Source organism: Ylistrum balloti, unplaced genomic scaffold (genome assembly GCF_031769215.1).
Source record: "Ylistrum balloti isolate Yb309-2 unplaced genomic scaffold, AGI_CSIRO_Ybal_v1 Utg369742, whole genome shotgun sequence".
NCBI lineage: Eukaryota > Metazoa > Mollusca > Bivalvia > Pectinida > Pectinidae > Ylistrum > Ylistrum balloti.
In genome coordinates this window covers 1,632,396-1,647,434 of record NW_026781951.1, presented here as the reverse complement: position 1 = coordinate 1,647,434, position 15,039 = coordinate 1,632,396, and the positions used below count along the sequence as shown (strand labels likewise).

At 36.1% G+C, this 15,039-nt stretch overlaps 1 protein-coding gene across 2 annotated transcripts in view; it reads right to left on the bottom strand.

Annotated features, from left to right (window-relative positions):
- The window catches only part of LOC132543196 (protein furry-like), a 94,301-nt gene that overhangs the window by 66,310 nt on the left and 12,952 nt on the right, over positions 1–15,039 (bottom strand). For both annotated transcript variants that reach the window (XM_060206670.1, XM_060206671.1), the window contains exons 13-27: positions 14,357–14,513; positions 14,087–14,167; positions 12,430–12,734; positions 11,678–11,818; positions 10,346–10,413; positions 9,370–9,494; positions 7,634–7,819; positions 6,078–6,167; positions 5,200–5,459; positions 4,739–4,915; positions 3,548–3,703; positions 2,562–2,711; positions 1,918–2,090; positions 1,353–1,464; positions 1,061–1,220 (exon numbers count right to left, since the gene is read on the bottom strand). In XM_060206670.1, coding sequence (XP_060062653.1) covers positions 1,061–1,220; positions 1,353–1,464; positions 1,918–2,090; positions 2,562–2,711; positions 3,548–3,703; positions 4,739–4,915; positions 5,200–5,459; positions 6,078–6,167; positions 7,634–7,819; positions 9,370–9,494; positions 10,346–10,413; positions 11,678–11,818; positions 12,430–12,734; positions 14,087–14,167; positions 14,357–14,513 — 2,341 coding nt within the window. The remainder of the gene's footprint in view (positions 1–1,060; positions 1,221–1,352; positions 1,465–1,917; positions 2,091–2,561; positions 2,712–3,547; positions 3,704–4,738; positions 4,916–5,199; positions 5,460–6,077; positions 6,168–7,633; positions 7,820–9,369; positions 9,495–10,345; positions 10,414–11,677; positions 11,819–12,429; positions 12,735–14,086; positions 14,168–14,356; positions 14,514–15,039) is intronic.

Below are 15,039 nucleotides of genomic sequence, written 5' to 3'. Positions count from 1 at the left end.
GGTAGATTTACTATGTATAGGAGGATGAGTGTAAGCTTACCCTATCATTATGAGGGTAGATTTACTATGTATAGGAGGATGAGTGTAAGCTTACCCTATCATTATGGAGGTAGATTTACTATGTATAGGAGGATGAGTGTAAGCTTACCCTATCATTATGATGGTAGATTTTCTAGATTTTCTATGTATAGTATAGAGGATGAGTGTAAGCTTACCCTATCATTATGGAGGTAGATTTACTATGTATAGGAGGATGAGTGTAAGTTTACCCTATCATTATGGAGGTAGATTTACTATGTATAGGAGGATGTGTGTAAGCTTACCCTATCATTATGAGGGTAGATTTACTATGTATAGGAGGATGAGTGTAAGCTTACCCTATCATTATGGAGGTAGATTTACTATGTATAGGAGGATGAGTGTATGCTTACCCTATCATTATGAGGGTAGATTTTCTATGTATAGGAGGATGAGTGTAAGCTTACCCTATCATTATGAGGGTAGATTTACTATGTATAGGAGGATGAGTGTAAGCTTACCCTATCATTATGAGGGTAGATTTACTATGTATAGGAGGTTAATTTACTATGTATGTATAGGTGGATGTGGAGGATGAGTGTAAGCTTACCCTATCATTATGAGGGTAGATTTACTATGTATAGGAGGATGAGTGTAAGCTTACCCTATCATTATGGAGGTAGATTTACTATGTATAGGAGGATGAGTGTAAGCTTACCCTATCATTATGGAGGTAGATTTACTATGTATAGGAGGATGAGTGTATGCTTACCCTATCATTATGAGGGTAGATTTTCTATGTATAGGAGGATGAGTGTAAGCTTACCCTATCATTATGAGGGTAGATTTACAATGTATAAGAGGTTGAGTGTAAGCTTACCCTATCATTATGATGGTAGATTTACTATGTATAGGAGGATGAGTATAAGCTTACCCTATCATTATGGAGGTAGATTTACTATGTATAGGTGGATGAGTGTAAGCTTACCCTATCATTATGGAGGTAGATTGTCTATGTATAGGAGGATGAGTGTAAGCTTACCCTATCATTATGAGAACTCAATAACATATCCAGCCACTGGTATATGTATCCATCATCATTCAGGCCACTTGGGTCGAACACAGGTCCACAGCACAGTACTGCAGACATGGCTCTCACAGCTGACAGCTCCAGCTCAGAGCAGCTCTCATCTTTATTAAATCTGTGAATCATGTGAATCAAGATTAACATAGTGTTGTTGATGACTCGATATGGCAAAACACTAAGTTTAGCAATTTATCAAGGATATGTTGTACCTTCCTTAGTGTTCCAATGGGAATCAAGTGTCACTCACCTTCTGTCCAATGTATCTCCAATGGTGTGGCTGAACTTGCCACTCCAGCTGGCAAACAGGTGGAACAAGCTATATCGCAAATCTCTGGTCAACAAACTTCTCTTAAACTCCGCTGGTCAAGTAATAAATATTATTTATGAAAACAAGATGCCTATCACACTTGATATCTAACTGTATTAGAGGTAAAGATTACACGATTCATGTTTTATGTTGCACTATGAAATGCATTCACAAGATCCTAGGACAGAATTTTGTTTTACAACAATTTTTTTAACTCACATCATTTTACTTTGACTAATTACTACCTTTCCTGTGAATCTGCAAGTTATTGACAAGAAAGGAAAATACAAATGTATGCACATAATGGACAAAATTATATTTTCTTAATGAAACAGGTTACTGTAACCACACATTTTCTAGTGGTTATCTCATATTTTTGCTATTCCCATGCTGAAATTATTGCTCTAAAAAAATGGTTGTGCATGTTGAAGTTTCAGTAGTTATTTTATGTAGCAATTATCTACTAATTAAATAGATATTGTGAATTGTAATCCTGATAACATGCCTGGTGTGTGAGCGATGAGCTCACGGACAAAACGGCTGAAGTGTAGACGAATATCATGTAAGACAGGCAGGTCGCGGTCACTCTCACTCTCCAGGTACTGACGTGCCCCATCTATGTACTCTACAAAGGTCTTTATCAGGCAGCTAGATTCTGTGTCAATCACACCAGACTCACTGTAACACAGATTATATAGTCTATATTAACCATATCTATCCTGAAATAAGTCCTGAGATATCAACATTGAAGAGGGGATGGTTTACTACAGGACCCCAGAGATGTCAACAATATCTTTGATAATGTAGAGGGGTGGGCTTACTATAGGACCCCAGAAATACCAACAATATCTTTGATAATGTAGGGGTGGGGGCTTATTACAAGACCCCTGGGTCACTAACATAACTTTTGACGATTTAAGGGGATAGGGGAGTGGCGTACTACAAAATAATGGTTAATCCTCTGTTTGCCTTTTAACTGAATCTGCAGTTCATGTAGGTGGGCTTATTAACTGATATGGTAAAAAATCTACGTTAAACCTCACACCTCTGTCTTACACACCTAGAATTATTCCTTACCTCTGGGCAAATGGTAAAAAATCTACGTTAAACCTCACACCTCTGTCTTACATACTTAGAATTATTCCTTACCTCTGGGCAAAGGCTCTGTTCTCTGCCATCAGTTCAAATATATGAGCCAATTGTACTCGAAGAGTGTCCTTTTTACGACGTCGATTCTTGGTTTCTTGTTTGCGTTCAATAGCTTCCTTGAGGAAGGGAAGTAACTCATCAATGAGGTCCCTAAAATCACCAGGATAAACACTTCAATTTTAAATGTAAAATCGTCTAGAAGATTCTAAAAAATATACACCTTCTGAATAGTTCATTTCGAGAAAATTTGCCTTGAGAAATTTCACACTGACCAAGAGGTCCAAGAGAGATTTTGGTCCCCACCATTGTTAACAATCTTACATAGAAAATTTTCAAAAATAACAATTTGTAGGTCATTTCTTTTTCTGATCAGAGCCAAAATCAAATGGGAACAACTAAGAACCAAGGGGAACCTATTCATAAAATGAATCAAAATCCAAGATGGCCACCTGTCATCCATTTTTTTTATCAGTCCCAAAATCAAAGGGGCACAACAAAGGACTAAGAGAAACATACATATGAAATTTGAGAATGATCCATTCAGCACTTCTCTAGAAATAGTGATAGCAATTTTCCATTGTCAAAATAAAAGATGGCTGCCTGTCAGCCATTTGTTTTTCTAATTATTCCGTAATTCAAAATGGCACAACTACAGACCAAGGGGAACCTACATATGACATCTGATAAAGATCCATCCAGTGCTCCTCTAGAAATAGTGATAACAAGAATTGTTCATGGATGTCAGGACTGACAACAGAGAGATCATGGACCATGGACATATGGGAATAGGCAGGCTGAAGATTGAATAAATGAAATGTAATCAACAAATTACATCAGAATCTGAAATACTTAAATAAAATAAATAAACGCTTGTAAATTTGTAAATGACAAGCAGACTAAAGTTTTTATATATCTAAGGTCAGTTCTATTATACCCTGGGTCAGTATACACCAGCTTACGATTGTTGTTGTTCGGCCCTAACTCACCTAAAGGCAGCAGCATTTGTATAGCCAAGACCATTGACAATGGTGTCTCGCATGTCAGAGTTTTCACACTTCATCAGTGGTACAATGAGTTTGAACAAGTCTGTGCAACTGGTGCTAGCCTGACGACTGTCACTTTTCTCTGACTCTGGGGATGACCTGACATAAAGAGCAAAATACAGTTATAAGGCAACTAATAAGTTCATTGTATCTGCCCAAATACAATTATGATCTTACATTTATTTCATTTGATAATCTTTCGGGAAATTTAATTGGTTAGAATTAGTTTTCTTTTCTGTAATATGTACCAGACACAAAAAAATTAGAGATCACTTTTTAAAAATAGATTTAGTTGTATCACAAGGCAAAAACTTTTAGAATATGAAGTAAAGAAGTAAAATCAAACAATAAAAAAACAATTCTGACTTTCAATCAATTTCATTCATGCTTGTCATGTCTGATTACATAACAAGAGGCCTCACTGCCTTGACAGTCACCGGGGATAAGCAATATTGAATATAAGGGTTATAGGTTAAGTTGCTTTCAAGTTTCATGAAAAAGAACTTGTGACATTGATGATCGTAAGCCAGTTATATACATACCGTCACAACTGTCATCTACACTCATAATTTTAACCAACATTTACCAATAAACAACATTATGCTCAAAAAGGCTTTTTTTTCTATAAAAGATATAGCAAACTTTCCACTGGGAAATGTGAGCCATGAAATTCACCATTTTCAGGACCTTAAGACACTTCAATCTCTGCAAAGTATTTGATACTACCATATCTGAGTGTTGAGAAGGAGGTTTTTAAAACTTGAGTCAATTTGATCACTTTTGGCTCTCCCCATTCGTCCCTGGTTAACCAAGATCAATATAGGCATACCATCAAGCCGTCATCCTTTGTTCATAATTCTAACTAACTTTAAAATATTTCATAGTGGTAATTAAATGAATTATGCTCAAAAATCTAGATTTCCTATATAAACTATAGTTAACATGGTCAGTGGGTGATGAGGAACATATAATTCACTAATTTGGTCACCTGTCCAACAACGTGGATATTCTCTGGGTACTCCCACTATCCTCCAACATAAGAACCTTTGCACACTTACATCTGGGCCAACAAGAGTGATAAGTAGAAGTTAAAATGACTTGTCGTAAAATAAATAAATTTTTCTCATAACATACCCCTGCTCAGGTGAAGCACATCGATAGGAAATGAGGCTGTCCTTCTGAGCTACAGAACATGCCAGGATGACATAGTTCTGCCATAACTGCATGTGTACATCTTTTTCTGTTGTTGGTTTCTTACTGGATGTTCCGGATCTCAAGATGGACGATGTGCGGAATTCATTGATCATGTTGCTGTAAACAATAACTAAAGTGTGAGCAATATGGCACTATGATGGAACAAGAGGCCCAAGGGGCCTGCATCACACACCTGGCTAATTCAGCTACATTACAAATTATGTCCAACACAAAGATTGATAAGATAATGACATTGATAAAGAACCACAATGATCACAAGGAAAATTTTTATGATATTTAAAAAAAGAATTAATCACGTGATAAATTATGCAAATGAAATAGAAATTCAAGTAAGATCCTATAAGTAGTAGTATGTTGACTATATAAGTATATACACTTACTTAGGGTCCAGTAGTGTGTGCATGCTGACCAGACGTGTGTAGACAATGGGCCAAGAAGCAGCAACTGCATGAGGGCAAAGGGTCATTCCATATTCACTGGACACAAAAGTGGCTATGCACCTCATCCAGGGGTCAACCTTGGAAAAGGCAGACTCTGACCTCTCCTCTATGTTGTTCTCCTTTGAAATAGGGTTCCAGACCGAGGCTGCACGGTCAATAACCCATGCCAGGTCAATGTTTGGGGAGGTCAGAAGAATAGGCTGCCACCAGAAACAGTTTAATATGATCAGTATGAAACAAGGTTATAGACAGGTATCAAGTGGTAGGAAGAATACTCTATCAAGGAGGACTGATCAGATATAATGCTTCAAATCTATGGGGTAAAATATCAAAACAATATTTCTAGTTATTTCATCTTACAGGTTGTGTCACTTTATCTCTGAGTTAACCCCAAGGAAATATTAGGCTTAAGCATATCTTTAGACCAATAAGATTCAAAATAAAAACAAATCATTATGATCAAAAAGAAACATGCTCATCTTCCAGTCCATTGTCATTACAAAAATTATATGGATGAGTAGTGGAAAACATCGATGGCAACTACTCTGATGGTATTTTAAAGATAAATTTTTGAAAACTGAGTCCATTATTCTAAATTTATGCACCAATCATCATATTTCCAAATGAAACTAAATTTAATTTCTAAAGATGAACTTCTTCCCCTCATAACACGTATTCAGTCAATCTATTATGATGACATGAAATATGAAGCTGTTGGTCTGAGTGCTGTGGCCACAAATACTATTAAACAATGGTTTTTCAACGATTTCTAAAAGTTGTTTCTTCCTTTAGTTAATGGTACCGGATTAATCCCTCACCTTTTCTGATGCTGGCAAGGACAGCAGGAGTCTTTTGACTACATCTGGACAGGCCTTGTCTATCATCTCTAGAAGGCATGGTTCAGACATCTGCTAAGTATAAATCATACTTATTCATACACAGTCATCCACAGATTACAACAAGCTGTTAGTAAACAAATGAAATATTACAAGCATTGATTGTTAAGTTTTAAATTCTCATCAAAGCAGTTTCAGTGTTAAGTGTTTCCCTTGTGATAACAGACATCACAGCACCTGGTCATTAATGCTCATGGACAAATGAGTAGATCCACTTAAGAAGAGGCTCATAAAGCTTGTATTGCTCACCTGTCAAAATTGATTCCCCTTTAACCAAGAATGCTTCAAACCAAAATTGGGCAATATACAATAATTCCTTCAAAAAGAGTAGGATTTTGAAGTATTTGCTCTATTTTCCGTCTGGCCCCAGGGAGAAGAGACTCAAGGTTTGAAAAAAATTGATTCTCCTTCACCAAAGGATACTTCAGACCAAATTCATACAATAAACAATCATTCTTACAAAATTACAGATAAATCCAATCATTCCTATCTGAGGAGTAGAATTTAAAGAATTTGCTTTATTTCCCATTGAGGATCCTGCTCCTACAGCCCCAGAATTACACAAAACTGATTCCCCTTCACCTAAAGATGATTAAGATAAATGCCTCGGACTAAATTTGGACAGCCTCCATTCCTTCCTTCAGGATTTTAAAAAATTTGCTTTTCTATTTCCACTATTATGTCCCATCCTTCTCGTTCCAGGGGAACAAGACCTAGCATCTAACCAAGATGGATTCCCTTCACCCTAGAATTCATTAGACCAAATGAGCAATATTCATTCATTCCTCCAAAAGAGTAGGATTTAAAATAATTTGTTTTATTTTCCTTCCTGCCTTTGTTGAAGAGACCCAAGATTTAAACAAAAATGATTTCCCTTCACCCAAGAATGTTTCAATTTTTCAAATTTTTGCGAAATCCTACAAGAACAGTAGGATTTTAAAGAATTTGCTTGATTTCCCCTATTAAGCCATGCCCCTCCCCTTCCAGGGGCTGAGACCTAATGTTCAGATAAGATTGATTCTCTTCATCTCAGAATGCTTCTAAATTTGGGTAAAATCCCCATCCCCATCCACATCCCCACACCACTTCAAGGCCCCTTTGACCAGTTTCAATGTTTAGACTAACTTGATTCTCTTCCCCAAGGATGCTTCAAACCAAATTTGGTTAAAATCTGTACGGTCATTTATAACTAGCAGCAATTTTTATTATAAAGTTGACAACAAAAGAAGATTGGCAGCAAATGGCCACTGCATCATGGCATAAGCTCGCCGGTCCTTCGGACCAGGTGAGCTAAAAGTTAACACTCAGACATATAAAGGCTAGGAAAGCTTAAACAAAAGTTGGCAGAAATCACAGGTTCTTCTTATTTCTTTGGTCTATACTGTTAGACCTTAAACCCTGTTAGACCTGTGATGAGAGATACATAATAAGGAGATCTAATATACGTAGGTAAATCCTAACTGATTCCTACTGTTTACCTGTGCTTGGCAACAGGTAAAGATGTTCCTGACTTCCTTTAAAAGGAGGGCAGCCAGTTTGCGTGTAACAACACGGCAGCTACACAACATAACCAGTGAGAGACCTTCCACCTCCCGTAATACCAAAATGTTGGTTGCTTCTGGTAATGTCCGCAGTTGGGTAGCGTTGTCGCCTGTTGTACGTTCCTACAATAACATAAGAATTACTGAAAGTATAAACATGATAAAAACATACATTTATAACCTTAAATGCAAGATATAATTCATCATATGCAAAGCAAACAAACATTGTGATAGAAAATGATTATCAACAGATTAAATTTGAAGATTTAAAAAAAGATTTCCATCAAATCAGTGAAATGTACCACTCACTGAAACAATTTCATGTTCTAAAACACCACATTGCCACTGGTATTGAGTACATGTAATGGACTTAGAACAACATTGAAACTTTAAAACAGATCATAAAGGGCTTATTTAGTGATAATAAGGTGCATGATGCCACAACACTTCAAGTCTAAGCACAGTAACTGACATTGTAATTGTTCCTTATCATTGTATGGTACATACGAAACATCTGAAGGCATATATAGAATTTTATGACACCAAAGTAGTTTTTTTTAACCATTGCTTTTTATATAAAAAGCTGTTCACCTTGTTTGAGTAACATTGTCATTTTTTCATTTATGAAACTGAGACTTAATGTACTAATTTTACCATAAATCATATTACACACATAACTTTTGATGTCAATAATTTTATTTGGATTTTAACGATAAATGATTTGATGACACTTCCCCTGAGTGTGATACACAATGTACATGTGAGCCATCAAATATTTTCTGAAGACAGTTACAGTCGCTGCTTGTCACTTGTTGATCGTTTTTAGATCAACCCACAAGAATAGATATTAGACATCCCATAATCAAGTGTATTCACCTTATTGTCCCATTCAAACATAAACCTCAAACCAAAACAATATTGGTTCATGATTTGTGAAAATCCCAATCTGAATCTTGTCAAGGACACCTAGCCTGTAAGTTTTTAGAATAGCATTTTGTTGTCTCACAGTGATCACATGCATGCATAACACTATTTTGAAAAACAGTGTCATTATTTATAGCACATGACTGCTGCTAGGTAATGTGGTTAACTCATTGGCATTTTTTAACCAATCAAAAAGCTAGAAATGTTAGTTCCAGAGGCTGTGACATTATACTGAAACCCTGGATTAAATTACTTCTTGAAAATTGCAAGTTATCCACATCAGAATTGACTGCATGGCCCATTCATAAAACAAGGACATTTTTCTTCATAAAACTTGCACATGTAAAGGCCTGTTCTATTTAAGTCAAACATATCTTTGAAAGCTATATCCTGTGTAAATTGTAACAGTTCATACTATATGGAACATTGCATATAGTCTATCTAAAATGTTGATCAAGTAGCATTATTTGACAAATCTGCCACTGTCAAATGTGACCGTTAACTCTTTCACCTTGACCTATGACCACCTTAATATGATCAGGTGTAGAACTTGATGTTACTATACTCAGGTTTAAATATGAACCGTATCTGTTGAGAGGCTTTCGAGAAATGGCATTGATTTAGAACGGGACGTGTCGGGATGCAATGGGACAGGAGACATAATCATGTGTAATGCTATTTGTCCCCTCCACATAAAAAGTGACTGTGACAGATAAAAACGACTACTGCCACTACTTGGTGAGATTTACCCTTTGTTGTGCAGTAACAATGTTAGTTTTCCACTGGACCAAGAGCTGCATCAGAAGTCGCAGGGCACCGTCCAGTAGCTGTGTATTAGTATCACTGATATCTCGTTGTACAAACTGTACGAAACCTGAAAACAAATGATTTAAGGTATTGTCTACACAGTTCTCCAACAGTCTTATGTTTTAATCCTTAGTGCCTATAACAAATCTAAGTTATTTTCTTTCTTGTTAAGGTATTGTCTACACAGTTCTCCAACAGTCTTATGTTTTAATCCTTAGTGCCTATAACAAATCTTAAGTTATTTCCTTTCTTGTTTAAATTTCAATCTTCTAACAAAATAAGCAAACAATCCTGTGAAAACTAGAAATGCGTTTTGGGAAAGTAGGAAATAGTTTGGGACTTTTGAACATGACACCAGACACCACCAAGGTAGAAGTTCAACTGTCCTTTCAGTCCATGGAGAGGTTATTATAGAAATGTAAAGGTCTTTATTTAATATAATGTTTCTTAGATTCCAAATTATAACACTCTGTAATATTCATATAACAACATCATTATCATAATCATATAACTAGATGTATAGGTTTCACATGAATGTCCCCCACCAGTAACCAATAAAAGTTATAGGGTCATAAATCTGGATAAAAATATGATGACTGAATACTAACAATTGACCTGTATACTGTAACAATACTATTACACTTTAACTTTCAATTCAATATACCCAAATGGAAAGAACTGTTCAAGTTTCTAGAAACTTTCTAAATTCAAGGGACCATAACCATTGAAAAAACCTAACCTGCATCTTATTTTTATGCAACTACAAACAAAATTTCAATACAATTTTACTGTCCATCCAAGAGAAAATGAATGAAAACACAATTTTTACAGAATGATGGCCATCACTATCACATCAAATGGGACACACTAATAAAGGATCAATACTTAAGGAGATATCTGGTTCATATAATGTCTTACCTCTCACCACATGTTCCCTCCACACTGGCGACTCCTGCATCAAGTTTTGTAGGGCCTGGAATGCATGGCTGTACGAGACAGAAATTGTTATCATGTCATTAATATTTCTTCATTCTTATTACATGCAAGCTATGTTAGGCTTCATCCTTGGTACCTATCACCTAAATACAAGGCTTCTGCACCTTTTGATTAGTTAACAGAAGACGTTTTAAGGATTTAACAAGATTGACCCCTGATTAAAGGTTAAGGTCATTTGTTTTCCCAGACTTTGTCGGTGTTCATCCTAGAAACCTGCAAGCCCAATACTATGCTTCTGCATCTTTTGGTTCATCAGAAGAAGTTGCCTAAAAGTTTTAACAAACCTGAAACCTGTGACCTTGAATATGGGTCAAGATAATTTCTTTTTGCATAATTTGTCTGGCTTCATCCTAAGAACCTATCAGCCAAATACTATTCTCCTGCACCTTTTTGTTAGTCAGAAAAGGTTGTAGAAAGGTTTTTAATCCAATTTCTGTGAACTTGAAGGTCAAGGCCTTTCCTTTCACAAACTCTGTGGGGATTCATCCCAGCAACCTACCAGCCTATTTCATGACATTTGCTCTGTTGGTTAATTGAGAAGAAGTTGTTTAAGTGGAAAAGTGGATGCCAAACAGATGACAGATACCACACAACAGCATATATATCACCCCTTTAACTCCTCTTTCAGTACAATAACTTCTTTAGCCATTCATTGGTACAAACAATGACCACTTCAGCCCCTCATTAGTACAAACATTGTTTTCCTTTAACACTTCATTAGTACAAATACTGATTTCCTTATTCCCTCTGTCATTAGAACAAACAATTAATCCCTATTTCAGTACAAACACTCACCCATTTATCCCAACATATTAACATATATTCATCTTTTCATCTCCTTACAATTACATTCAACCTTTTATACCCTGTCACCCATCATTCAATACACTCTGTCCTTAAGCCCCTCATTATTACAAACACTCAAACCTTCAGCCCATAAGGAAGTTACAACAATCATCTGTTTAGCCCCTGTTTAGTACAAACATTCTCTCCTTTAGCCCCTCATTCAGTGCAAACACTTACCCCTTTAGCTCCTCATTCTGTATAAGCACTCACTCATTTAGCCCCTCATTCAGTACCAACACTCACTCATTTAGCCCCTCATTCAGTACAAACACTTACCCCTTTAGCCCCTCATTCTGTATAAGCACTCACTCATTTAGCCCCTCATTCAGTACCAACACTCACTCATTTAGCCCCTCATTCAGTACCAACACTCACTCATTTAGCCCCTCATTCAGTACCAACACTCACCCCTTTAACTCCTCATCTAGGTGAACTGTAAGCCTTGTAAGCAGTTCCACTAATTCTTGACAGCTCATTCCATCTGGAATTAACCGAGGGATGGCAGCAATACAGGTTCGGAACAGTTCTATCTTCGCCTTTCTTTCTCCACTGAAACAGTATAATGTAATCGTCAATTTTATCCAACAATGTGCCACAGAGATATATGTAAGAATTACAATAAACCATTCTTGTCCTGTAAAATGCCCTTCTCCTTACACAGAGATATATGTTAGAATTACAGTAAACCATTCTTGTCCTGTTTTTTATTTCCTTCTCCTTACACAGAGATATATGTATACCCTGGTAGTTGTGCTTGAATATAAATTAGACATATTTTTCATTTTACGATCGCTTCCCACAAAATAAAGCAAAATATATCATTTATCATAAAATCTCATGATTTTTCGTCATCAGATAGTCAAACTGCAAGTAAAATATGTCTCTACCAATTATTGGTATTTAAACCTAAATGAGCAAAAATATCTCATGATATACAATATCTCATTTTTTCACCTTCTTTCATAAAATTACAGAATTAAGATTTTTTCATTGCACACAAAATCTTCAATACCAATGACAAGTTGCATACCTATGAAAATATTGTGAACAATTAACTTTTTTCTATTTTTAAAAAGCATTACTAAGGAAGATGTTGCAGAATTACCACCTATATTTCTAACTTATGCTGTCTAAGGCTCCAGTGAAAGCAATTTACTTACGTCATCAGTTCATCTGGCTCCTTGTTGACATTCTCTAACTTGGTAAGGAGGAGTTGTCTCCCCACCTGTAGATCTAGTGCATGTAACATAGAATCAAATGCTTTGAGTATGTGGGGATAATACTGAGCTAGGCCTATAGTTTTTGCCATTTGGTCAGTCAGCATCTTATTGAGAAAGGTCCTCTTGACCCTCACTGTGGCTCCAGAGGGTAAAGTAGCCTGCGTCTGTGGCATTGGGGGGTCACCATCCTTCTGTTGTAGGCTATCAGCGATGACAAGGAATGCTCGCAGACCAATACTCATTCGCTGTGGGAAATGATGGGAAAATCACTTTATGTTTCATAAACATACAGTAAAATCCTTTAACTAACATTTAAATTAGTAACAGTAACAAGAAGAGCAGTATTCTGTATGGTAGATTATTTTGACAGGGATAGTTTTGCATTCTCAAGCAGTTTATCATGATCGCAGAAATTTAATCTGTGGAAAAATAACACCCATGTAAAATCTGTGATATAACATTATCATGATTTGGCTGTCTCCAATTATCAATTGATATTTTGACAATAATATTTGTTTGGAAGCCATAAAAATGTATGTGATAGAGATTAGAGAATTAAAAGTCTGAAATCCAATCACAATGAAGTAGTCACTGGTCTAGTCTTGGGAGGGTCACTGAGATGGGGTTCATTATTACTGATAGAATGCTGAAGGGAAAACAGCTGTTTGAAGGGAGTTGTTGCTGACTTGGGGGGTTGTAAATAGAGGGAGCACTGTGCCAATGAATTATTATTACATATTGTTTGTGACTCACACCTGCTTGCACTAGCAGGGTGGTATATTATGCAATCAGTAGGGGCGACAGGGTCTGCAAGTTTGAAAAACTGATCTACTTTGAGGGGGCACAAGGCAAAAGAATAATTTGATGATTAAAATTTAATATGTACACTAATACAGTCTGATCTAGACCAATTTGTTATTTCCTGTATTTATTTGTAATTCAGTACCTATCAAAGGTTATACCTTTTCCCCTATATATATAGTAAAGATCATCTCTGATAAAGTCACTTTTTGTACTCGCAAAAAAGTTACACCTTTATTGTGCCTTTTTGTACTCGCAAAAAAATTACACCTTTATTGTGCCTTTTTGTACTCGCAAAAAAATTACACCTTTATTGTGCCTTTTTGTACTCACAAAAAAATTACACCTTTATTGTGCCTTTTTGTACTCGCAAAAAAGTTACACCTTTATTGTGCCTTTTTGTACTCGCAAAAAAGTTACACCTTTATTGTGCCTTTTTGTACTCGCAAAAAAGTTACACCTTTTTGTACTGTTTTTTTTAACTTTTTATTACTGTATCAGAACCCTGGACATTAAAAAGTTATAACTTTTTTGTACCTAAATAAGAATAGTTTTTTGTAACTTTTTGTGATATCAGCAACTACTTGATAAAGTAATTACCAGACAGATGATGGATGGACAGACCAAGCATTTTGGGGGATTAAATAGTCATCCATTGTCAAAAACATTGTTTTACATCGCAATATTGTATCATATCATAATATTTGTAGATTGCAAATTGCCATTCCTCAAAAACAGATTGTGCAAATGGTATGATTGCCTGTTTGAAGGGCACAATTTGTTTTTATTGTCATACCTCTGGTGTCAGAATCTTGGCTGAACGCCCCACACACAGCAGGTCAAATATAATCTCCTTCATAGCAAAGTCTTGTCTTTCCTGAAAACACAATTATATCAATTAACTACAGCCAAGGTACCTCAATATCTAGTAACAAGGAAGACTTCATTATCTACAGAGAAGAAAGTAACTAATTACAATAATGGTGGAATAATCAACAGTGGATGATAGGAGGACAGTTAAACAATTATCATAAATTAAGGAGACAAAAAATGATGGTTGACATACCTTTGCAATGAACTGGATTATTTTGACAAAGAAGTTGAGAGGTACATCCCTGGGGGTGACCATCTTGGAGCCCCTTGGAAAGAGACTGCTGACAATGCTCTGTAGACGACTGTGAGTAATAGTGTTACTCTCACATTTTATCCTCACCATGTACACCCTGGAATCACAGAAAATGAGGCCCAAAGGGCCTGTTTAGCTCACCTTGTTTTTCCTGTTGAAATTGCTTCACTATATTGAAACTAAAGAAAAGTATAGTGTTGCATCTATTTCCCTCTGTCCCTGGGAGGGGAGATATACCATTTATACAAGACAAAGCTCTCTTCATCAAAGGATGCTTCAGATAAAACTTGAATTTGAATCATTCTAATAGAAGAGTGATTATAAAGAATTTGCACTATTTTACCTATTGGGCCACACCCTTCCCACCTTTCAGGGTCCCAAACCTACCATTTATATAAAATTGGTTTTGTTTTACCTGAAGATGCTTCATACCAAATTGGAACAGAATCAAAGGATTTGAAAGAATTGGGATTTTAAAGAATTTGCTAGATTTCCAAACTTGCCCCTCCCTCCCAACACAGACGGTTCCAAGTCCGACCATTTATACAAAACATGCTAACAAAAAGACCAGAGACCTAAGATGAAGGGTGAGTCGAATATCCCATCATCTGATGATCGTTGAT